The following is a 26,030-nucleotide window of genomic DNA, read 5'->3' as shown; positions in this document are numbered from 1 at the left end:
TTCAAGAAAACACTGGAGTCTTTGAGAAATTTTTTGGAAGTTCTAAAATTAATTACAAATAGGAAAAAGTGATTTGATTATATAACTTTATCATTGTGGGAAGATCTTTTAAAAGAGTAAAAGCTGTCTTGTGGAATTCAACAGATTAGGGAAACTGGACACCTAAGTAATTTTATTTAAAATGTTCTGAAGGTTTATATTTATGTATAGGTGAAAACAAGTACATAGATTTCCACAGAGTCTCAAAAGCAACACCACAGGTTTCCCAAGTTATCAATCACCAATATCAACATATTTAATTCTGTTCTTTTATGTGCAGAATATTATCCTGAAAGATCTTTTATTAAAGATATTCTTATCCACTTTAACTCAAAATTTAATTAGCAGGAAGGTTAGTAAATGCATATTTTCCAACTAGCTATAGGACGTTTGTCCTCCTACCACCACCACCACCAGAAAATCCCTCTAAACACTGGGTCTGACTTAGCAAGGCCCAACCTGAGACCGGACACCCTGCTCCTTAAACCGTCCTCTGGCATTCTGGGTTCCAGCCCTCTGTGTTCCCTTCAGGTGAATCACTGTCTCATTCCTGCAGGTTCAGGAAGCGCTTTCCCGTCTACACATCTCACCTCCTCTCAGATGTGAGTCATTTCTCTTAGCAAGACAGCCAGTTGCTCCAGTTGTTCCCGAGCAAGAGGGTTGGAAAGGGCACCCCAAAGGACAGTCTTTAGGCAGGTAGGGGAGACCTACCTTCTCTGGCAGGGGAGGGGGAAAATGACTATTTTTTTATGCTTTAACAAAAAAGCTACTTCCCTGCCAACTTTAGTTTCAAAGCTTATTCTTAATTGGCACTGAGAAACCTGTTTCGACTTGAAGACGCCTGTATTAGGTGAATGGACAGCCAGGCACAGCAATGAAAGGTAAATGAATTTTTTTTTTTAATTTATTTTCTTAAAAGCCATGGTTGGTAGGACATAGCACTAAGACTGTAATGATACCTCTGCTTAGATCTGAGATCTGAAGAGAAAGTAAGAGTTAGAAACCTAAGTGAATTAGATCCACGAGTCTTGTTTGGGAGGGAACAATTTCTGAAATGCGGGCCATTGTGCTTCACAGAATTTCACTGTTCCCAGCTCAGGCAGGCAGGTTAAGCAAACCGTGTGTTATGCCTTCAAACGTGGAAACAATGTTAAGGAAATCACTTCTATTAAGTGAATTTTTAAATCACATTTGCTTTATTGGTTGAGTAAACCCCAAAGTCCATTATAATTGTTTCCCTAGACGCCATACTGAAATTTGTTTCATAATCTTTCATTCACTTTTAAAAGGAGATCAAAAGAAGAAAAAAAAAAAAGATGGGTTTTCTCTCCTAACTGCCTCATTTTGATAAAAGAATCTCAATCTTTTCATTGTAACACAAAGAACACGGCAATCCTTGCCCTGATTCCTTAAGAGATCATGCTAAAACATGTTTGGAAAGGCACTGAGAAAGCCGCCTAACTAGTGACGAATGGCTTAGGAACAGCTTGGGTCTGGTTCATGTTCAAAGTCATGGGGAGACTTTTATTTCATTCAGGGAATCAAGAAGGAAATTTGAACTCTTCTAAATTATAATAAGGATTTTTAAAGATAGGTGAGCATAAGGTAGGGCGATTTTTTTGATTTACTAGGTTAAGATTTATCTGCTACGGTATGTTGTATCATATTCTCAAAGTGGGTCTGGTTTCACATTAGGCATATTAACATTTTTAACACAGATTTTCTTTCATAATTCTGATTAGAGACTCCAATTTACTAGAAAAATGAACAACAAAAACTTTGGTTCTATATTAACAAACAGAGCTAGAAACTTTTGATTTTATACTATCATCTTTTTATACTGTATTATTATTTCTGCCAGTTCAAGGTTGAAACTAGGAATCAAGGGGATGTATTCTCTGAGTCCTTCAGCAAAATCCTGTCCTAAGACTACTGTTTCTAACACCTATCTGAAAAGTGTTCTGAGTGTATGTGGCTTAAGGAGAAGAGGTTGGAGGAGCAGTCAGATGGTTGAATACCATATTTAAGGATATAGCCTAGAAAAGAAAAAGTGTAATTAGTCAGAAAATCCTATTCCATGAAGAGACTGAGTCAAAAATTTCCTGGCAGACAGAATACTGAGATGGTTTATTGCACTCCAGGATATAAGTGGGAGATGGAAAACTAAATTAGAGTGGATGTTTTTATTTAGCTGAGTGTTATCTGGCCTCTTCGGAGCCTGTCTGCTTTCCTTCCTTCTTTGATATCCTGGGGTTTCACTTCCTTTAAAAACAAAAAATATTCCACGCTTAGTCCTGTCCTCTGAGAAAATGCCACAGAAATTTAAGATAGAGGAGACATGAATGGCCATTCACTGTCTGCACTCCTATAAACTGAGGGGAAACTAGGAAAGTTCGCTCAGAGCCCAATAAAAGGGATGACGGTTAAAGCAGGAGAGCAGGGACGTGAAACCTAGGTGAAATCACCCGGGAGCATCCCACAGTCTCCACAGGACTGCTGCGTGCACAAGCGTGGGACAGGACTTTGGTTCAGAGCAGAAAGCCCGGCTGGAGATTGGATGCTGGCGATGCCAAAAGTTAGTGTGACTTGAGCAAGCCTCTTATTTCCTCAGGAGCTCACTACCCTCTCCCACAGTAAAATGAGGGGATTCGATCAGAGGTCACGAGAGACCCCTTGTGTGATTAAATTCCCCTGATCCGGGAGATGTACTGAGGCACTCAGGTTGGTTATCAAGAACCCAAGGCTTGAGCCAAATGAAGTTGCTAATGATGAGGAGGAAGACCGGTTCTGCCCTTTTCTGTCCCAGGCAGCTACATGATGTTCATCCAATCCCAGCCTCTTTAAGCCCCGGATTCTTCCTCTGCAAGACACAGATGACTACAGTCTCCTCTTGCTTCCTCAGCTGGCAAGTTTTGCCTCAGTAGAAAGGCAAGGGCCAACTGGAATCCCTATAGCTGTTGACTATCTAAAGAAGAGAGGAGAGAGCAGAGGTAACCGAGACACGTGGTTTAGAACTAGATGAGAAGAACGCATGGAAAACATCAAGGTGAACAAGAAACAAGCTGCGAACCTGCTGTTTCAGGCCAATGATTGAAGTCCAGCCCTTATACAACTTGGCAACAATTTCCAAACTTTCCAACTTCCTTGTATGACAAATATGGGCAGAATAGAACATTTATTCTTCATTTTGTATTGAAGTAGCACATCTTACCTTTCACTGACATCCTTATTAACAAACATGAAAAACTTACACTAAAAACGCATCTAAAGAGCACTGATAAGTGCTCTTCACATCACATTAAGTCATATGTATCAGTGATTCCACAATTTCTCTTATAAAGCAATTTGTCTTTTTTAAAGACAATTTCTAACAATAATTTCACACACTTCAGAAGACGGTAACTCTTAAAATGACTTAGAACCTTTACAACACAAACTGTCCTTGTAAACTATAATACTAAAACAACAATGATTAACATGCACTGGTAGCTTAACATATGCCTAAGGCTACTGCATATTTTAACATAAATTATTTTTTAAAAGAAAAAACTTCACACAACCTTAAGATATACACTGCTGTTACTTCCATTTTACAGCTGAGCAAACTGAGGCTTCAGTGGTGTACAAGTAGGAAGCAGAGCTCTGAGCTTGACCCATGTCTGCCTGCAGACAACCATGCTCTCTGAGTCATCACTCTTTAGAGTTCCAAGTAAATTCTGTATTTGCTATCTGGGATCGCCTTCTCATCAGTAATTTAATGGGTGGGCTTCCCAGATGGTGCTAGTGATAGAGAACCAGCCTACCAATACAGGAGACCCAGGTTTGATCCTTGGGTTGGGAAGATCCCCTGGAAGATGTCATGGCAGCCCACTCCAGTATTCTTGCCTGAAAAATCCCATGGACAGAGGAGCCTAGTGGGCTACAGTCCACAGGATTACAAAGAGTTGGACACAACTCAAGTGACTTAGCATGTACACACAATTTAATAGGTAAAATTACACAGATTTGTAATTTATTTACCATGCTACTTGACTGCAGTAGATAAGTGGCTGTCTCAGGCACGTCACATCCTGCAATCAAGCTGGGGCTATTACCTAGTTTTCACAAAGGAGACATCAGATTATAATCAATACATGAACCCCCGGGGTTGATCAGAAGTAGAAGCAAAAGAGTAGTTAAGCCCATCACTCAGACCAACTTGTGTTCAAATGCAGGCTCTGCCCTTACCAGGCCTCTAACCTGGGTGAGTAACAGCAACTGGTGTGTGCTGAAGGAACCTCTGCAAGCCTCAGTTTCTTCAACTGAAAAATGGGCAGACTGTTTTTACTACCATTCAGAAGGCATCTATATAATGAGTTCTTCTTAGATGCCAAGCTCCAATTAAAGATTTCGAGGCCTTGAAGGACATAATACTATGGTAAAACCTCATTCAGTCCTCAAATCCATCCTATATGAATGTTTTGCAGAAGAGGAAACTGAAGTATAGAGTGGTTAGATGACTTGCCCAAGTAAGTGGCACGTCTGGAACTTGATTCCAGTGTCTTTTTCACAAATTATCTAGGGACTTCCCTGGTGGTCCAGTGGTTAAGACACTGCGCTCCCAATGCAGGAGCCACGGGTTCAATGCCTGTTCAGGGAACTAAGATTCCACATGTCATAGCCAACTTTTTTTTTTTTTTTATTATTAATCTAAATAACTTAGAATAGTCTTAGGCACAAAATTACACAGGCAGTGCTTGCTGAACCCATGCTATTGTGAGTAAAAAGACAAAAACAGACCTTTCAGCTGCTAGACGACGCACTGCCTGTAGTCTGGACATGCTCTCAGGTTAGAAATATTACTGGCTTTCAAACTCCACTTTTCCAGTCTCGAAGTCTAAAGAGATCCTTTGCTAAAAAATATCAAGATTCTGGTTGCTTTCAGAGTGGAAGCCAGAGTAATGGGGACAGCAGAAACAAAATAATCCAAGGTCCCTGCACTACAGGAGCTTAGGATCTAGCTGCAGAAAGAATAATCATAGCAGAAAAACACTTGGGCTGTTAGCAGTCAGCTGTGTCTCACAAGCTGAGAGCTGACAGAAGAGACCCAAGAAAGGAATGCACGGACACAGCTGCCTCAAGACTGCAGGCATTTTAGGGCCTGCCACGCTGCTTTTGGGGAGGATGACCTGCCTGTCCAAACTTGTTCCTCCTCATACCTGCCAAACTCAAAGGTGAGACATGAAACTGAAAACAAATCATCAATGGGCTTCTCAAAACTTAGATAAACAGACTAAAAGACAAGTTGGAATAACTTCAATTTACTGTTTACCGGTTTATTTTTAAAGACAACGGCCCTTCCTACCATAAGTGGGTACCTTGCAACTACCCCCGGCACACAGGAACGTGCAAACCTTAAATAAGCACAGCTGCACCGATTTGGGGTTGTTTAAACCAAACATGTTAAAATCCTGCAAAATGAAGACTTTAAGCAGGATAACATTTTGTACTGTGCCAAAACTCTTCATGTAGTACTCATATAATACACAGCAAAATGAATAAAACACTGGATCCCATTATAAAAGGTCACTATACTCATGGAATAAGCATATTATGATCACCGTTCAACAGACACTATGGTTTTACCTACTCAACATCAATATTCTCTTTTCCCTTTACCCTAAAAGAGTCATTCTAATTTTTTGTTACAAATATAAAACAAATACACACACACATATATAGACATATATTGTGGTATGAAAAAAAAAACTATTCATACCATGTCTACAGACAACAGTACAACACCTCAAGTATTATCTCCATTTATCATCTTAGGACCTAGAAACACTGAGTATCTGACTGGTACCCACTCATTCGGCTCATGCAAGACTTGGCATGGACACTCTTAGAACCAGTTTACGATCTGTATGAAACTGCAAGTCATACAGACACTGAACAATTGGCCAATGGAGAATGGAGTCTGAGAGGGCAAAGTTGAAGGCACATGATAAATGAGAGCCAGGGGGCCTAACACTTGCTCTGATGGCCTCCCTCGTCCTCCTCAATCCTGGAAGACACTCCCAACAACACAGTTGTCTTGCAACCAGGGTGACCAAGCCTAACATCTCTACGTTACCTTTCCTTACTACACCCCCAAAAGGAGATGGTGTATTTCCCACATGTCCCTTTCCCCCATCCTCTGTCATGAATTACACCCCAGTTGACTTTACACCAGGCAGGCACTCCCTCACATGGCTATTTATTTAGATCCTGCTAATCCCCCAAAGATCTGAGGTAGTGTACAGAGATGCTCAATATCAAATAAGTTCAAATGAATGCTAACAAAAATGGAGCCTGGGAAAAGCAATGGAGTGAAATTCTAAGCCACGTGTAAGATTAGTTCACCAAATGCATCAATTCCTATCTCAACTCTAAAAGGAAAACAAGAAGGCACACTGATACAGTTTCAATAAATAATAGTAGCAGGCCTAAAGGAACACTGGATTCCCAGATGGTGCAGTGGTCAAGAGGGGCTTCCCTGATAGCTCAGTTGGTAAAGAATCCGCCTGCAATTGAAGAGACCTGGGTTTGATCCCTGGGTTGGGAAGATCCCCTGGAGAAGAGAAAGCCTACCCACTCCAGTATTCTGGCCTGGAGAATTCCATGGACTGTATAGTCCATGGGGTCACAAAGAGTCAAACACAACTGAGCGACTTTCACTTTCAGTGGTCAAGAATCCGCATGCCAATGCAGGAAACATGGGTTTGATCACTGAGTCAGGAAGATTTCCTGGAGTAGGAAGTGGCAACCTGCTCCAGTATACTTGCTGAGAAAATACATGGACAGAAGGGTCACTAAGAGTCAGAAAAGGCTGAGCGACTAAGCACAAGCATTAAAGGAACACTAGTCTCAATATGCAGCCTAAAAAGAACTTCTCATGAGTCCTCATACAGAAAAACAAAATTGTGTTCAACACCCAAAGAATAGATACAGTGAAAATGGGGGACCGCATGGAGGTATCAACTCAAAGCTCAGTTAAAGCCATCCTACGGAGGCAGACGGGAGAACACAGTTTTACTATATTGCTGTTTCTTCACAATTAATCTACCAAAACCTCTCTGCCCTTTTCTCCCCAGTACTATTATTGTTGTTGTTTAGTCCAACTCTTGCGATCCCATGGATAGTAGCTCGTCAGGCTCCTCTATCCATGGAGGATTTCCCAGGCAAGAATACTGGAATGAGTTGTGATTTCCTTCTCCAAGAGACCTTCCTGACCCAAGGATTGAACCCAGGTTTCCTGCTTGGCAGGCGGATTTTTTTTTTTTTTTTTAAACCACTGAGCCACATGGGAAGCCTGTTCTAATCATCAAAAGTTCCTGAGCACTACATATATTAAGTTAACCACATGAAAATGCCATTTGACCTATGAAAACACTTCCAAACAGTTCAACTTAATGCATCAGCATCAAGGAAGACAAAACCTTAAAATCTTTGAAAAAATATTCATCCCAAATTAACTACAATGCCATTAAGTTCTAAAACTGTATAAACTATCTCAAAGCTTGACTTACAAGCTCATCAATTTCATGTAAGAAGGAAATTAATGAATGAGGGGGAAATTACTAAAAATAAGACTCAAGGTTGGAGCTGGTAGTGGGTACCAAGGCTCGAGGTACCCCAAGGTACTAGTAGAAACCCCATGGAGAGACCTGGGGCAGCCCCACCTTGAAATTATATGTCACAAACTATAAGCCACAGACAAGCTTTATTTGGTCTGTCTTAATAAAGCTAAGCCAGAATTTAAAATTCATGTAATTTTATACAAAAATCCATTTTTACACTCTTGTGGCAGGTGACCTACACATCCAAATGGCAACAACCCAGAGCCTCGCCATGGAGCAACACTCCCCTGTTCACTGCAGCCCCCAGCCCCCCTGAGCACTTCTCTTAACACGCTGTTAGCTGTATTTTATTGGCCTGCTGATACTAGTGATTATTTCTTCTTATACCTGGCTCATTTTCCTGACATTAGATATGGGGCTTTATGTGGATTTGCATTCCACTGCAATAGTTCCCTTACTTCACAGTGGGCTGTTCAGAAATATCAGAGGACCAGTGTCTGCTCAGCTTTCCCCAGGTCTTTGGCCATGCCTTTCAGGAGACGAAAGTGAAAGTGTTAGCCACTCACTTGTGTCCGACTCTTTGCAAACCCATGGATGGTAGCCCACCAGGCTCCTCTGTCCATGTTATTCTCCAGACAAGAATACTGGAGTAGGTAGCCATTTCCTTTTTCAGGGGATCTTCCCCACCCAGGAGAATTAGGAACTGCTAATTCCTATTCTCTCAGTTCTTCCCGGGTCATACTGTGTTCAATTCATTCATAAAGAAAAAAGTAATTAATGCCAGTGAGGTTGACAGCAGGAACTACTTTAAAGAAAATGTGTTATATATATATGTATGTATGTATGTATGTGGGTGTGTATGTATTCACACACACAGGGAAAATGAATTAAATGTGATGTCATATCCTCTTACTACATATGGGGGAAGGGGGATTGGTTGACTTTTAAATTGAAGTATTGTTGAGTTACAATGTTTTGGGTATACAGCAAAGTGATTCAGATATAGATAATTTTCTTCTGATTCTTTTCCATTATAGATTACACAATACTGAATATAGTTCCCTATGATACACAGTAGTTGCTTGTTGTTTATCTATTTTATATATAATAGTGTGTATCTGTTAATCCCAAAATTCTATCTCTTGTTTTTATGAGAGGAGAAAATGGGACACAGTGAGGGTTTGATGCCGATGAGAACTGCACAATATCCACTGGCATTGAAGATTTCACTAGTGAATCTTTACCACTGAAGGAGGGGCTGAAACAGAAGGAAGATGTGTCTGTTAGGTACTTGTCTTGTTTCATTACTTTAAACAGCATTACAGTTTGCTTAAACGGATTCAAAAAATTAGGGTAGCTAAACTTACACCCAATTCTATTGAGAGCAGCATTGAGGACACCTAACCCCTCAACCCACAGCTATACCGATGACCTGATTAGAATGGTGACCATGACAACCACCATCATCATAATGAAGAATAATTATGACCCTTAAGTGAGAGGGTCTTTGCCTCTCACTGACCCTTAAGCCATGGAATGACCCTCCAAACAACATCTCTGTAAGCCTATGAAAAGTACTATTTTTTCTTAAATAGGTTTGTAAATGGTAATCAAACAGCTAAAGACTTTACCTGGGGTCTTAGATTTTGAGAATTTTTTAAGGGAACAGAAGTTACTTGAAATGCAGTTTGGCTTAGAATATATTAATCCAATACCTCTACTCTTACTGGGAGTATAGCCTAAAACCTCTAGGACCAGTAAACTGGTATTAATAATTCAGAATTTCCCTACGCGTACATTAGACTTTGCCTAAACAGAACACAAAAATACACATTTCAACTTGGGAAATGATAAAATTTTACTATATGAGTAATAAGATTTTTATGAAGTGAAATGACAGTCAGTCATGTCCGACTCTTTTGTGATCCCCTGGACTGTATAGCCCATCAGGCTTCTCTGACCATGGAATTCTCCAGACAAGAATACTGGAGTGGGTTGCCGTTCCCTTCTCCAGGGAATCTTCTTGAGCCAGGGATCGAACCTGGGTCTCCCACACTGCAGGCAGATTCTTTACCATCTGAGGCACAGGGGAAGATTTTTATTATTAAGCAGAAAAAATATTTGACATGAATTCCACTACTTTGCCATGAATTATATTACTGTAGCACTTACAGTATAAAATAGACTTGCACGTACTATCTCTTCAGATTCTCAGAGCATCTTTGGGAGCCAGGCCAAGCATCTATTATTTTCCTCATTTCACAAACAGTAGAGCTAAAATACTTTGCCCAGGGTCACGGGGTCAAAGAGAGAGTCAGCAGCTAACACCTGCTGACTGCACTGAGGTCCAGGACATTGTCTAGCCTACTTTTGAGGGGCCGCTGATCCGGCCAAGTAGCAGAGCAGAGAGGCAGCCTGTTCTGGGGTCACAGACACTGGACCTCATCTCCTGGCTTTGTCTCTCACTGTCTGTGTGATGTTGGGCAAGCTGCTGAAGCTCACTAAGGCTCCTCACCTGCACAATAACCAGGTCTGGGGTAAGGTAATAAGGAAGCACTAGACACAAACCCTGCCTTCAGGGAGTTTACAACCCAGTTCATGCCCTCCCTCATCCACTGCCCTCCCTCAATCAATCAATCAATAAACAATTAATCAGAGGTCACCTGGGGAAAAAAGTTAAATCTAAGTGTGAACCAAATTTTGCTTAATTGTAGGCTACAGATGTCAAGCATTAACTTTGTAAAAAGAACTTCAGGGTGGTACCTGAAAAACCAGAATGAAGGCTGTTTGCTTGGCATTCCAACACCTTGGGTTACTGACTCCAAGCTTGCATTAATGAAGTGCCCTATGAATACAGTGACCTAATTCTATTACAAAAAGAAGTAAATTATAGCCAATGAGGTAACTTGTTTCTTTCCCAAGGCCTGGAACACACACACACACAGTCTTAGGTTACAGGTGATTCCAAAATGCAAGAAATGCTGCACCTTCTACCAGAAGCTTCACATTAGATGGTTCTTGTGAACATTACACACAGGCAGCAGAACAATGGCACCATCCCACTGATATTCAGGAATTATAGTAGTATCCCCGTTTAGTATCTACCTTTTAGTATAGTTTTTCTCTAAGAAAGTGACAAAACACAAACAAAACCCCTCAGATCTGAAATTCTTGCAGGTCCAAATGTGATTCCAAATGTGAGCTTCTAAAGAACACACTAAGATGTGGAGGGCAAATTAAACTACAGCTCTGCCATGTGAGAACCGCCACCACCACCAAATAATCAGTCCAAAAAAATCATGAGCAGCTGAATCTAGGGAGTGAGCATTTAACTGGCATTTATCTTTCCCATCTTGACCAGAAGCACAATAATGAGACCCTGGGAAGCCAGGGAGAATAAAGGCATGGCTGTAGCCTGGCAGGCATGCCCGCTGGCCCTGCCTGCTGCACAGGGAATTTCCCAGTCTAGCACAGCAGCTCCCCATCCAAGCCAAGATCTAACCCAGGAACTATGGGAGCAAGGCTGGGTGCCCAAAGCAGCAGTTCCGGAGCCCTGGATGCTCAGCTTCCCAGCCTCCCCACTACCCCTCCAGGGCACAGCAGACACTTGCGCATCCTACACACCCAGGTTCAAGCTGCTCCACCGTGAGTAAACCTCTCCTTCCTGGAGACCCAGAATGTCAGTTCTCCCAACCATAAAAGCAGTCTGATATGACCAGTAGGGTTTTCACGAAAAGGCCTTGGCAGAGGGCTGGGCACGGTGAAAAGCTCAACTGTGACAATTCATTTGTTCTCAGGGGTGCACTAAACAAGCTCACCCGCCACTATTCTTTCTGGGTTGTCGAGAGGTACCAGGAGAATCATTTGTTATGAACCCTCAATGTTGGTCACTGAAGCAAGAAAAGTGAGGAGTTGGCAGAGAGGGGCAGAAGAAGAGGAAGAAAGGCATGTTTATAGTCAACACAGACCACTGGATGATCCGTACAGGTCAAGTGTCATCACATAAGGATAAATGATTAGTGAATTAAGAGTTGTGAAAGCTGGGGTCTATAGGATCAGGCAGGCAAAACTCCCGAGTGAGGAGGCTCGGGGAAGTCAGGAGAGGTTGCAGTGAGCTGGTGACCTAGAGAGCAGGTTCCCAAGGGGAAGAGGCAGCAAACATTGCTGGACGCTTCATACTCAGTTTGGGCAGATCTTTCTTAAGGTAAGAGGGAAATTTCCTGATGTTGTCCACATGGTTCAGGTCAAACCAAACTATACCTCCAGGTTAGAAGATCAGCAGTTCCTTCTTGGCCTCAACAGGGAACACAAATGCTGCCTCTGCCTTATCTTCCCCCTCCCACTTTCCACCCTCCAATACCAACTATGGAAAACTGCTGTGCACTGGGACTCTAGGGAAGGATAACGGGAAAACACGTGGATACAGCTTCAATCAGATCTGGTAGGAATTCTGATCCCAGCTATTATTAGCTCTGTCAGGGAATATTAATTCACATGTCTGAACCTCAGATCGTCCTGGCTGGGGAGGAAAAGAGGAATAAAACACACGTAGGGCACGGGCCACTGTGAGGGTTGCAGGAGAAACCAAGCAACAAGTTCAAGGCCTAAGATCAAGGAGACACTGAGGACATGTCCTTTTCTACTATTTCATTTCATTCATTTAAAAAGCCAGCTTACAACTAACAACAACACCATTATGAAAATAGTCAAGGGTTATGAAAACAAGCAAAATATCAATGGTTGGCCCGAAAAAAAGCCAGAAGGTCTCTAAGCATCGATACTATCCAACCTCAGGAATGGCCGTGAGACCCAGACCTGCCACAGACACCACATTCTTGAGAGGTTTCATCAGCTCTCAGCTTGTGGAGCCGTAGGTGGCAGGACGGGGCTTCCGCCCGTCAGCAAGGCCCTGGACCCAAGCCCGTAACTACGGCTGAAGCAATGTTCATTGCAACACCCTGCAGGCGCTGGGATGTGCACAGTATGCACAGCTGCTCTGTGATAAGCTGCACGGGGGTGGGGTGGGGTGGGGTGGGGTGGGGTGGGGTCGGGGGGAATGTCGGTGCTGCTGCTGAAGAAAGACAGCCAGCAGATGAGGATCAGAGGCAACTGAAATGAAGCTCTTGGGGCAAAGAGCTCAGTCAAAGGCCTCCTCACTGGGCGACTGAAACCACAAACCACACAACAGTCTCAGCATAAACAAGGTGGTAAGAACTCCATTGCACCCTGCGTCCAACCCATCAGTCACAAACTGCATTCTACCGTGTGCCTGCGACATGCGACAGGGGCTTGTAAGACTCAGACCTCACCCTGCACAGCTGTGCCAGATGCTTCGTGTGTGTTCTCATGTCAGCCTCGGAGTCACCCCCACAATGGATGCGTCAATGCACACACTGTACAGATGGAGAGGCGGAGACTCACAGAGCCTAGCCCAGCACCACACCGCCACCCTACTCGGCTTGTCGTAGCGCCAAGGGTTGCTTCTCGTTTGTTTTTAAGTCAAGTGAGGAAAATATTTTAAAATGTTAAGACATTAAATTAGAAGCTTAGCAGAAACTTCCATCAGTACTGTATCTATCTCTACCTCCCACCCCTCCCACTCTCTTTTTCCCAGGGTAGACATGTTTTTCTTTTTTGAAAGAGTTGTCTCAACCCTCTGTTATCAGCCCTCTGCCTCTGCCCCCCACACTCACACAGCATGACTTATGCAGCTCTGACAAAGACCAACAGTGACCTCTCTGTTACTGAACTCCATTCAATGGCACTCTGCTGTCCTAGGCCTCTCGACTTCCCTGCAGGATAAAACTAGTTACAACTTCTTATTTCGTCACCTCAAGTCTCGGTTCACAGGACATGAACCTTGTCTGATAATCCTTCCAGTTCTCTGACCACTCCTCTAGGCACTTCCCTTTCTGGAGAACTGCTCCTGAAAAACTTCAAAGTCAGCCCTCTCCTATTCTTAGTCTATTGGGCAGGGTCATCGTGGGCAATCGCACCCATTCCCATTGCTTTTTCTATCCCAGATCTTCTGTCAACTTTAAAAGTACACCACCAGCCAGGGCCACCTCCCCAGGCCCCAGACCTCAACTTCAGTTACTCAGTAGACATCTCCACATAGATACTACGTAGGCATCCTGAAATCCATGAAGCGAAATCTGAACTCCACCATTCTTCCACATGCTCCTCCTCTCATGGGCCCTCCTATCAGTGAAAGAGACCAATACCCACTGCCTAATACTAGGAGGCCACAACATTCCTCCTCCCTTTGCATCAGCGTCAGCATCCACTCATTCCTCAATGTGCCCCAAACCTGTCACATCTTTCTACCACTTGAGGCCATCATCTCCCTAGCTGTTGACGTTATCTTGGGCCATGCTGAACATTTCCACGTGCTCCTTTCCCATCTCACATTTGGCAAACCAGCCACAACCCAGGCATCAAAGCTCCCATGGAACCTCCTTGATCTCTGCTTCTGTTCATCAGGGGACACCACCATGTCTGGATTTCTACAACATTACCCGTCTTACTCTGTATTTTGTGGTTTAGTTACTTCTGGGTCCTCAACTAGATTTTAAATTCCTTGAGGGCAGAAACTTACCCTCCATCTTTATAATTCCCAGAGTTTGGAATATGAGTAGGCTTTGAGACAATAACCTCACAGAAAAGGTCAGATTATGGTTAACACTGATGGGGAGGTAGAGACTCCCAAGACAGGGAAAGAGGAGAAGACGGGAGATCATTCAAGAGCAGGAATCAGTATGAAGAAAGGCACGGGGTTAAAGGAAAGGCATGCCCCTGTGAGGCAACAGTTAGCATAAAGAATTCCTGATCGAATGAAAATGATCTTGAATTTCATGTAGGCAAGGATTAATGGTAACAACACAAGCAAAAGCTCCATTTACAAAGCATGCAATTTGTAAACATATATTCTAATTTAACCTCATAATGATTCTACAGAGGAGGTACAATTGTCATCTGATTCAGAGGATTAATTATGGAACAAGATTTCTCCCAAAGTTGAGAGCCACCTTTTAATTATCAGAACCCAGCATAATCTGGGTTCCACACTCCATAATCTCCAACACTAAAAACATAACTCCTTACATATGTTACCACTGTAATTTGAGAAGTTCCCTACCATACTGTACTTAGGGTGAGAGAGCATGATGATATGGGTAATTCAGAAAGAAGAATCTAACAAAAAGCAGCAGGAAGAATCTGAGAGGAGAGAAGCAAGAAGCAGAAAGACCAGAGAGGAGGTCAGTACAAGGCCACACATAAAACCAGGAGGGCCCTGATCTGAACAGCAAGATGATGACAGAAGCAAAGCAATGACATTGTAACAGAAGAAGTAGCAAGACCAGATAAGTGACTGACCAAGGGAGAACGATCCAACTCAGTACTGAGGTTTTAAACTCTCTCGATCAAGAGCTGAAGCAAATATTCATAAAGAGGGATGAAAGGAAAATGGCTTCTGGTGAAGAAAGGAAAAAAAGTTAAAGTTTAGAGATGCTGAGTCTGAGGAACACAGATGATAAAATGAACAGAAGTTTAGGGAAGGAAGATTATGGAAGAGAGGTGATGGCTGATCATCCAAGGAGACATGAACACTCTGGAGAAAACCAAAAAGAAAAAATGAGGATCTATGACCCCAATTTGGGGAAGTCATTCATCTAAAGGAAGTGGTAAAAGAGATGGAGGTGACAAGAGGAAACTCTTACAAGCCACTTGAGGAGAATAAAGTATTTCCCAAACCTGGAAGACAAATTTGATTCCAGAAAATCCACGTATCATGTCTGAACTAATTAAGACCCAACTCGTTCACATAATTTCAATGGGAATTAAGAAAATGAGAGCATGGATTCCCCCAAAGTACAAATCGCCACCCACAGCCAGGGTCTCTAGATTCTGAACCAAATTCTAAAAGAAGAAACTCATAAATGAATCATCCAGATCACTGAGCAATGCCCCACACCTACATCAAGGGGTGGAACTCTTGCTAAATGTACTTTGCATTTTATTGTCTTCTTCAAGACATGATAAGGAATGTGCTTATAAGGTACTTTTCCTTGGTCTATAAAACTCATATTATTGCACAGTGAATTGCTAGCCTGTATCTATTTCTTTTCTGTGCACTCTGTTCCTTTTTAACTTCATTCAGGTATAATTTACATACAATAATTTTCATCCATTTCAAATGTACAATTTGATGATTTTTGATTAATTTATAGCCGTGAAACCACCATCATAATCCAGTTTTTCTCACCTTAATAAAATTCCTCACCCCCCCTTACAGTTAATCTCTCCACATCTACCCTCAGCCCTTACCTATTTCCCACCTCTATGGATTTGCCTCTTCTAGGCATTTCATTGAAATGGTATGTGGTCTTTTGTATCTGGTTTCTTTCCCTAGCACAATGTTTTTTAATTCATCCATATTATAGCTGAATTTCACTCCTTTTTATTGCTGAGTCATATTCCATTCTTTGACTATACTACCTTTGGTTTATCCATTCTGTTGACTATACTACTTTTGGTTTATTCATTCATCAGCTGATATTTGGGTTGATTCAATTCTTTCAATTCTTAGCTATTATGAATAACACTATTAAAGACATTTGCATCTATGTCTCTGCATAGATCTATGTTTCCATTAGTCTTGAGTAGATACCTACAAGTAGAATTATCGGGTAAGATAAATGTAGGTTAAAGTTCCTAAGAATTTACCAAACTGTCGTTGAAGTGGCCATATCATTTCAAATTTTCACCAGTAATGTATGAGGGTTGCAACACTATATACTTGGCAATACTTGTTACCATCTTTTCCATTTATAGCCACTCTATAGTCAGGGAGATATGAAATCGTTATTTCATTGTGTGGGTGTTTGTTGTTTTTTTTTTAAGAGATATTTATGTATGTATTTGATCACTCCAGGTCTCAGTTGCAGCACACAGGATCTTTAGTTGCAGCATGCAGGATCTAGTTCCCCAACCAGGGACAGAACCTGAGTCCCCTGCACTGGGAGTGTGGAATCTTAGCTTTTGGACCACCAGCAAAGCCCCCATTGTGGTTTTTATTTGAATCCCCCTAATGACTAAAGATACTGAGCATTTTTTCATGTGTTCTTGATAAAATGTCTATACAAATCTTTAGACCACTTTTTAGTTGGGCTATTTTCTTTTTATTAGGAAGCTGTAAATGTTCTTTGTATATTCTGAATTTAACCCTTTATCAGAATAAATATGATATGCAAATATTTCTCCCAGAATCTTTTCCGTGTACTCCTCAATGACTGTCTGCTATCTATTACTGTGACTGTGGCTCACCCACTAGATACTGCTTTTCCTCCACTGGGGATAAGCCATACTGGATTTCTTGTTATCAAGTAAAGTTTAAATGAAGTCAAGAAAAGGAAAACCACATAACTTTCCCACAGAGAAACATGAAATTAGAGATGTCTTTCATGGAAACTCCCTGAAACGTTTCCATGAGAAGTTAGATTCAAGAAAATAAGGTGTACTGAAATCTAAGGGTCATTGTTATAACGTTTAGAAAACTGCCTCAATCCCAGTAAACTTTAATAAAAGAAAAGTAGGGTTTCACCTCCTTGCCTTACTTTAAAAAGACTGCAACACTGGCACCCGAAAAGGAGGATGTCTAAGAGGATGTCTATTGTCAATGCTCCATAAACCAATGAATACTTTTTGACTACTATGTACCATATACCCTGACGATTCAAGGTGAGACATGGACAGGGCGTCTAAACTCTCAAGAGATGACTGGTAGTGGGGAGGAAATCACTGAACATTTGGACACCACTTTTTCCATCTACTACCAAATCCAGCATCCAAATGTCACGTGCCACTAGGGAACAGAAGAGAAGGACAAAATAACAGAGAAAGAAATACATGCCTCTCCACAGGCTGCCCAATTCTAACATATGCTTTTGCTTTGAAAGTACTCTGAGCCTGCTGACCAGTAGACATAACTGCTTATGCAATCACTAGATTGCTTTAGACTTGGAGGGGTTGAGGTTACTTGGGGTCTCTCTGCAGCTTTGTGGTATTTATAAGCAATATTGCTGAGGGGGCATGAAGGTCTCACGCAGTTTCATTTCATGAGAAACAGTGTGACTTCCCCTAGAGTGAATCCTTCCCAAAAGACATCTGACTTCGGAGAAACACTTTCCAAAACAGTTCCCAGGATCTCCTCTCTTTGATGAACACCTGAAGGAAGTCAGAAAACAGGGAGCAGGCTGCCGAAGGAGAAGTCGGGGGGCACCGTCACAGTTTAACATGCGTTGCGTGCACGTACGGTCTCAGGTAATCATGAGGAAAAAGACTGTGAGCAATCTGAAGCTCAGAAAGCTTTGAGGTTTTAGCCAGAATTTCAAAAACTAGTGACTCAAAGCCAATTTAATTATTCACTCCTAGCCAGACTTTGAGGTTGGATGGAAAACAGTTATAGAGAAATACAGGGACTTCAAGATAAAGGTTCAAGCAGTATTAAATTCTGAGTGGGAACCTATGTTTGAGGAAAACACAGAAGCCCACGTAAACCTGAGTTCCACTGGGGATTTTTTTTAGAGCCTTCCAGTCCAGTTAGAAAAAGGTTAAGTGACATGATGAAGTCACTCAGCTAGTTAGTGTAAAGCCAGAACTAGAAGCCCAAAGAGTTTAAGACTGGGTACTGAAGGTAGTTGAGTTTATAAAACTCTTAACATATATCGCTCCGAGATCTTTCAACTTCTAACAATCTCCAGTTGCATTTAAGAGTCATCAGAGATGCATTTAAATACATGTGCTGAGCTTCATGGAGAAGGAAATGGCAACACACTCCAGTGTTCTTGCCTGGAGAATCCCAGGGACAGGGGAGCCTGGTGGGCTGCAGTCTATGGGTCGCACAGGGTCAGACACGACTGAAGAGACTTAGCAGCAGCAGCTGAGCTCAGGTCAATGGGGTTGGGTAGAATGAAGTAGAAGTAATATGGCCAGACACGGGCTAATGTGTCTTGAGAAAACTCTTGGACCCAGGTTCTTATGGACTATGTCACATAATTCTTGTCACAATTCTGTTGTATGATTATTTCCACTCTCATGTCAGAGAGGAGAACACTGAGTCACAGAGATGTTAAGTAACTTTTCCGGGGCCACACAGCGGCATTCAGATGGTGAAGGCTTACACAGAAATGTCCCATGCTCCCTGGCAGGTGGAAAGAACACACAAAAACAGACAAGTCTTACATGGCACAGCTGTTCATAACAAAAGAGTAGGCCTTTTCTGAATCAAGGGGCAGTTTTTTTCTTTTTCTTAAAAGTGAAAATCAAAGTACTGTGTATTCAAATTCCTGCTCAACTGTTTTTTCTTTTTTCCCCTAGAAATCAAACCAGGAATAACCTATGCTGACCCCTTGATTGAATTGTCCCCGAGTGTTTCCTGACACAGATCTTTGCTTTCAGTCCCTCACAAGTAAAGAATGGGGCTCAACTTGACACTTGCAAAATTACCAGGTAAGCTGTAGGGGAAAATGCAAAGAAAATCCTACTTGATCAATAACAGTTATTTACACTATGTGTCAATTCAGGGGTTTTGGTGGTTGGCAAATCAATTAACAAAATAAACTTGCATTTATCCTTGCCTTCATTAAATGTAAAACAGCAAACATGCAGGATGGCATTGCTGAGAGAACTCTTAACTTGCCATCACTTTGTCTTAAGCTGTTTCATCTAGAGATGATCTCTAAAAGGACAGAAAGATTAAACTAACAATTGGGGAAGTCTTTCACGCTGAAACTAAGGTATATATTACTTACCAGATGGAACAGTCTAGACCAAAGACAACATCTACCTGCACTACTGGGTAACTAGAACATGATTGTGCAGGGCAGCTGTACCAGGTCAGTGACACCCGGTCGTCTGCACGACTTTGGTATTTCATCCCCACCTGGCAGGCACAGCAGTGACATATTGTTGATGCTTTCACAGTTGGTGTCAAAATGTGACATGCTCCCATGAGCAACAGTGGATTGTCTCCAAAAGCAAAAGGAACAAGGGTCTCCATCACATTTCATTCAGAATGTGACTGCTATTCATGCCACAAATCAAAATTATGGCCTGACATTGAGACAGACCACCTACTAAGTACCAGATACTGTGCTTGAAATGTACGCAGAGCATGTTTAACTCTCAGAAGACCCAGCAAAATGGCTGCTATTTATTCCATTTCACAAAGCTAAGAAGTGACTGAACCAGCATTGTCAAAGAGGACTTTCTAAATGGTATGCTAAGTCACTTCAGTTGTGTCCGACTCTGTGCGACCCCATAGACAGCAGCCCACCAGGCTTCCCCGTCCCTGGGATTCTCCAGGCAAGAACACTGGAGTGGGTTGCCATTTCCTTCTCCAATGCATGAAAGTAAAAAGTGAAAGTGAAGTCACTCAGTTGTGTCCAACCCTCAGCGACCCAATGGACTTCAGCCTTCCAGTCTCCTCCGTCCATGGGATTTTCCAGACAAGAGTACTAGAGTGGGGTGCCATTGCCTTCTCCATCTAAATGGTATAGATGACCTTATCTGCAAAGCAGAAATAGAGACAGACATTGGGAACAACTACATGGATACCAAGGGGGAAGGGGATGGGGAGGAACTGGGAGATTGGGATTCACACACATACACTATTGATGCTATGTATAAAATGGATAACTAATGAGAACATACTATATAGAACAGGGAACTCTACTTAATGCTCTGTGGTGACCTGAATGGGAAGGAAGTCCAATAGGGAGGAGATATATATATGGCTGATTCAGTTTGCTATATAGTGGAATTAGCACAACATTGTAAAGCAACCATACTCCAATAAAACTTAATTTGAAAAAACATTAACAAACAGGACTGCAATGCCCTTGATCTCCACTGTCCAGTACAGGAGCCACGTGGGACTAATGAGGTATCTGACTACAAAATCCATGCATTTCTTCAGCACACACAGTACACACACAATCCCCCTTACACACAAACACAGGCAACCACAGCCCCAGCACACATACCACAATATCACTCTCACACCTTTGCATGCATGCTCAGTTGTGTCCAATTCTTTGCGACCCTATGGAGTGCAGCCTGCCAGGCTCCTCTGTCCATGGGATTTCCCAGGCAAAAACACTAGAATGGCTTGCCATTTCCTTCTCCAGGGGATCTTCCTAACCCAGGGATCGAATCTGCATCTCCTGCATTAGCAAGGGGATTCCTTACCACTACTGAACCTGGGAAGCCCCACCCTCAAACACACACTGGCACAAAATGATGATTTACTTTGGTACTAGTGTTATTAGGTCATTGCCTTTGCTAACTTAATTTAAAAGGAGTTGGAGCAAGAGTGCAGGGGGAAAATAAAAAAGGAAATTTGACCGTAACTCTCCCTCTGTAATCAAGCTCTGCACTAAATAACACAGGGAATAACATCCAAGGAAACAAGGAGTGTGTGAGATATGAGAAAATAGCCTTTATGCTGTAAAAACAGCTTCAAATCTTTATTAATTGAATCACAATTATACCTGTCATTAAAAATGTTTCCTAACTCAGCCAAGTTCTTTACTGACAGCAAAGAACCACATGATAAAACCTCCTGGGTAAAGAAAGCCACTCACTTTAAATGGACGTTGTTCCTGAGCAGGAACACTGCAGAGAACTGCTTCTGGGCATAGCCACAGGCATTAGGAAAACTGGAGGCAATAATATAGAAAAGAAATGATGGGAGGTAGCTGGCAGGAAAGAATATGCCATAGTCTTAATTCTTAAAAAAAAAAAAAAATCAAGTGTCACAAAAAACTCTCTATATTCAGTTTTGAGCCTTCCAGAGCAGCCCACAGATGACTGTTCCCTCTACTACCATAGTGTTTCATAGAATAACCCATAACAGGTTTTAACCACTAGTTTGTTTAAGCTGCATCGTAAATGTGAAATTTGCAAATGAAGTAATAACCAAACCCAAGCCTATTCCACTGAAGTAAGAAGTCCTGTATTCCAAAATGTTAATCTCATACATAAGCTAAGGATGCAAATACTGTGAGGTGACAGGATTGGCAGACACTCTCAAAGCTACAAAACAGTTCAATCATTACCGTGAAAAGAGGTCAGTTGGCCTTGGTATTATTTATGACTCAGAGTACACATCAGGACTATTTCTGACATTCTGATTTAAGACACTAATAATAACCATAACTGATCAGTAAATCATTATTTAATAAGATTGCTTGTTCATACAATTAAAACTTTAAAGTATATAATGGACACAAAATTCCTAATCAACACAGACAAGTAGGGGATCCTTCTATCCCACAATGGACAGGCATAGCAGATCCAGGGAGCTAGCACTAAGATTTGAAATACTCCATGCCTACTATGTACGCTGGGCTTCCCCGAAGGCTCAGCGGGTAAAGAGTCTGCCTGCAATGCAGGAGACACAGGAGACTCCGGTTCAATCCCTAGGTCAGGAAGATCTCCTGGAGAAGGGAATGGTAACCCACTCCAGTATTCTTGCCTAGAGAATCCCATGGACTGAGGAGCCTGGCGAGCGACACTCTAAAGGACTGAGAGACTAAACACGCAGTAGGATCTGTGGCCAGTGATCCATTCTATTTGCACTCACCATGGCTTTGAAAATCATTGTTACAAGGTATAGCCAGTGTTTCAGGAGATGGTGTAGCTGCCCCTTTTCAGTGGGGTGCCTCAGTTGGACCACTCATCCTTATTAAAAGTTACTTGTCCTCTCCATACTTCCTTTAGGTGTCTATTCTGGGTTAGATGAAAGGGACTGCTAATAGTTTAATTGAAGAAATTAATTCAAGCAGGTACCTTAATCCAGGTAAAACTGCATATCTTAAGAAGCTTCTAAGGTTATGGATGCTGATATGTATCTGGTGGTACAGAAGCAGCCAAGACGGAGACACTTCATTAAGTCAAAATTGGCTTGAACGATACTGTTTAAGACAATATTTGAAACTGGCAACCGTGATACAGATGGCAGCTGAATCAGGCATTTTAAACTTATAAATACTGTGGGTCTCATCATAACAGGCTAGTCCAGGTATAAATTACCAGCCTGTTTAAGGATATTTAAGCCAGGGAAACCAGTTTTTAAAAACACTTCTAGCAGAGAATAAAAGGGAAAGAATTAAACAGAGGACAAGGTTACTTGGGAAGAGCCTATACACTTAAAATTTCAGGCAGCAATTTAAGAACCTGTTTTTGGATTAAAGTCATCCAAACTCTCTTCCTTGGTTCACTTCTTCAAAGAAGGAAAACAAAGTACATACTACGCTGCCTGTCATGTAGGGAACTGAGAGCTAAAATCATGCTGTTAGCCCTAAAACAAAATCATTCCAAAGCGTAACTGTCATTATAGTAAACGTTATTAGTGAGACGTGAAAATTCAGAAATGACTTAAGTCACAACCCAAAAGTTCACTTGTAAACAGTTTCAGTTTTCAAAAAAAAAAAGCAGCAGCAGCAGATAAAAGTAACCATATGCCCAGGAGATTTATAGGGGGAATGACCTGAGGGGTTGCAGACAGCTATGCAGGTCCAACCCCTGTGGAGGAGAGACGAGCACAGGGAGCAAATAGGAAGATTCATATTTCTGTGTAGTTGGAAGGAAGTTTTGACCAGACTGACGAAAAGTGCTCCAGCCAAAGTCATCATCAGAGGAACCCCTACTGCCCCAGGAGCAGGCTTGTCTTAATGTTCCTATTGTGCTCAGTTACTAGTTAGGAGTGATCCATGGAAGTGTGGCATCAGCAGGAAAACAGTGCTGGGTTCAGAGCACTGAGCTAGAGCTGCCCATCAATGACTTTCCCTGCAGCTGGAGATCTGAGAGGCCCCTTCTCATGGCTGTCACGCAAACCCAGTGTTCATAAACTGTTTCACTGATTATGTGATACAATGGTAAGGCTCATGAACTCAAGATTTCAAAATAGCAAAAGGTTTAAAATTTTCATATTCTTAGCGTAATAGGTATAATCTAGCTTATAAATAAAAGTAGGTACCAGGCTGCAATTATTTTTAAAAATTGTCCTCCTTGATAACAAATTTAAATACTAATGACAATTGTCCCTTTCTGTCTTTCTTCCTAACAATGCTCCCTAAACTTTTTTAAGTATTACCCACCCTCCCCCCCAAAAAACAAAATGACCTCCTAGTTTTACTCTTTTGCATTTCAAATAGCTTAAAACTGAGAGAGAGAAAAAGATATTTCAAAGAGCCTGCCAAAGACTGCACTAAAATAACTACATGCTACCCTTCTGTTGTATGAAATTTTAATTTGCTGCTCCCCAGTTTATTCAATTTGTAATTATATCAAAACTGAATTAAAAATTGAGTCAAGATCATTTTCAATGGTATATTTATTTTCATTCAAATGATTAGCACAACCAACCAGAAATTCACATTTTACTCAAAGGACTTGGTGAGAGAAGTGGGATTCAGGGGTGAGGTCACTAATATTTTTTAATGTTTGTGTGTTTGTTTCTTTATTGAACTACAGCTGATTCACAATGTGGTATTAGTTCCTTGTATACAGCAAAGTGATTCTGGTGTACAGCAAAACAAAATACATATTCTTTTTCATATTCTTTTCCATTATGTTTATTACAGGATACTGAGGGTTGCTCTCTGTACTATAGAGTAGGACCTTGTTGTGTGAGACCACCAATTCTTTAGCCACTCAAAACATTAACAGTGCACTAAATTAAAAAAAAAAAAAAGTGCACTAAATAGACTCTCTAAATTACTAAAGACATTTTTTAACTAGCCCGAAACATCAGTACTTCAGCCTGTAAGAAAGCCTGGCTTGAGTAGGGCATGCATGCGAAACATGAAGTGACCTCTCCCCACTTCTCCTACAGATAATGAGCTGCATGGCCCAGGGAATCACACCCCAAGTAACACAAGCGATGGATCTGGAAAGAACACCACCGTTCACAACGAATTCGACACTATCGTCTTGCCTGGGCTTTACCTCGTTATATTCGTGGCAAGCATCTTGCTGAATGGTCTAGCAGTATGGATCTTCTTTCACATTAGGAATAAAACCAGCTTCATATTTTATCTCAAAAACATAGTGGTTGCCGACCTCATAATGACACTGACGTTTCCATTTCGAATAGTCCATGATGCAGGACTTGGACCTTGGTACTTCAAGTTTATCCTCTGCAGATACTCTTCGGTTTTATTTTACGCCAACATGTATACTTCCATTGTGTTTCTCGGGCTGATAAGCATTGATCGCTACCTGAAGGTGGTAAAGCCATTTGGCGACTCTCGCATGTACAGCATAACCTTTACAAAGGTTTTATCTGTCTGTGTTTGGGTGCTCATGGCTGTCCTGTCCTTGCCAAACATCATTCTAACCAATGTCCAACCAACTAGGGAAAATATTCATGAGTGCACGAAACTTAAGAGTCCTCTGGGAGTGAAATGGCATAATGCCATCACTTACGTCAACAGCTGCTTGTTCGTGGTTGTGCTGGTGATACTGATCGGGTGTTACATTGCCATTTCCAGGTACATTCACAAATCCAGCAGGCAATTCATAAGCCAGTCAAGCCGAAAGCGAAAACACAACCAGAGCATTAGAGTGGTCGTGGCTGTGTTCTTCACCTGTTTTCTACCCTATCACTTGTGTAGGATTCCCTTTACTTTCAGTCACTTGGACAGACTTTTAGATGAGTCGGCACACAAAATCCTGTATTACTGCAAAGAAATGACACTTTTCTTGTCTGCGTGCAACGTGTGCCTGGACCCAATCATTTACTTTTTCATGTGTCGCTCATTTTCAAGAAGGCTATTCAAAAAATCAAACATCAGAACGAGGAGCGAAAGCATCCGATCACTACAGAGTGTTAGAAGATCCGAGGTCCGCATATACTATGATTATACTGACGTGTAGGAATTCAAGGTCACCAGGCCCACTCTTGTTTGTCAGCATGTACAAAGTGTAAATAAATGTGTATTTTCATTATCCTTGCTTGAGCCCATCAAAATGTGGATGAAAAGAGAACTGAAATGTTATGAATTTGAGGTATAATTTGGAAATGAGGAAAACATTAAGGGATAAGGAAGAAAGTGAAACTGACGAGATGGCATATGGCTGAGCAGCGGGGATCATGACTCAAAGTTTAAGAAGCAGATTTCAGGGGCAGCAAAGGCCACAGCTATGCCAGCGCTCTGCAGTCATCTTCCAGGAAGTGCTGATGCTCTGAAGCCACTTTTGCGAGGACAGGAAGTAGAGAGAACTCTGTTCGACCTTGATCCTTAAGATTTGGGAAAGATAATGCTGTTTTCAACACAGCTCATTTGTTGCAGATGTAACTGAGTAAACACGGATTGCTAGGTT

At 41.8% G+C, this 26,030-nt stretch overlaps 2 protein-coding genes across 24 annotated transcripts in view; one reads left to right on the top strand and one right to left on the bottom strand.

Annotated features, from left to right (window-relative positions):
- The window catches only part of MED12L (mediator complex subunit 12L), a 364,655-nt gene that overhangs the window by 119,454 nt on the left and 219,171 nt on the right, over positions 1-26,030 (bottom strand). The gene's annotated exons all lie outside the window — the stretch shown is intronic.
- Positions 594-26,030, top strand: GPR87 (G protein-coupled receptor 87). Of its 2 annotated transcripts, none has more exons than XM_086390602.1 (3): positions 594-920; positions 19,020-19,151; positions 24,541-26,030. In XM_086390602.1, exons 2-3 carry the CDS (start codon positions 19,118-19,120, stop codon positions 25,581-25,583), a joined length of 1,077 nt encoding a protein of 358 aa, XP_086246728.1. In that variant the 5' UTR covers positions 594-920; positions 19,020-19,117; the 3' UTR covers positions 25,584-26,030. The 2 variants fall into 2 exon arrangements, with proteins under 2 accessions (XP_086246728.1, XP_086246739.1); XM_086390613.1 differs by lacking the exon at positions 594-920 and adding an exon at positions 8,793-8,927.

The sequence above is a fragment of the Bos grunniens genome, chromosome 1 (assembly GCF_055505025.1).
Source record: "Bos grunniens cultivar Pamir isolate PY7600 chromosome 1, Bosgru_T2T1.0, whole genome shotgun sequence".
NCBI classification, from domain to species: Eukaryota; Metazoa; Chordata; class Mammalia; order Artiodactyla; family Bovidae; genus Bos; species Bos grunniens.
The sequence above is the reverse complement of the archived record's forward strand: the minus strand, read 5'-3'. Positions and strand labels throughout refer to the sequence as shown.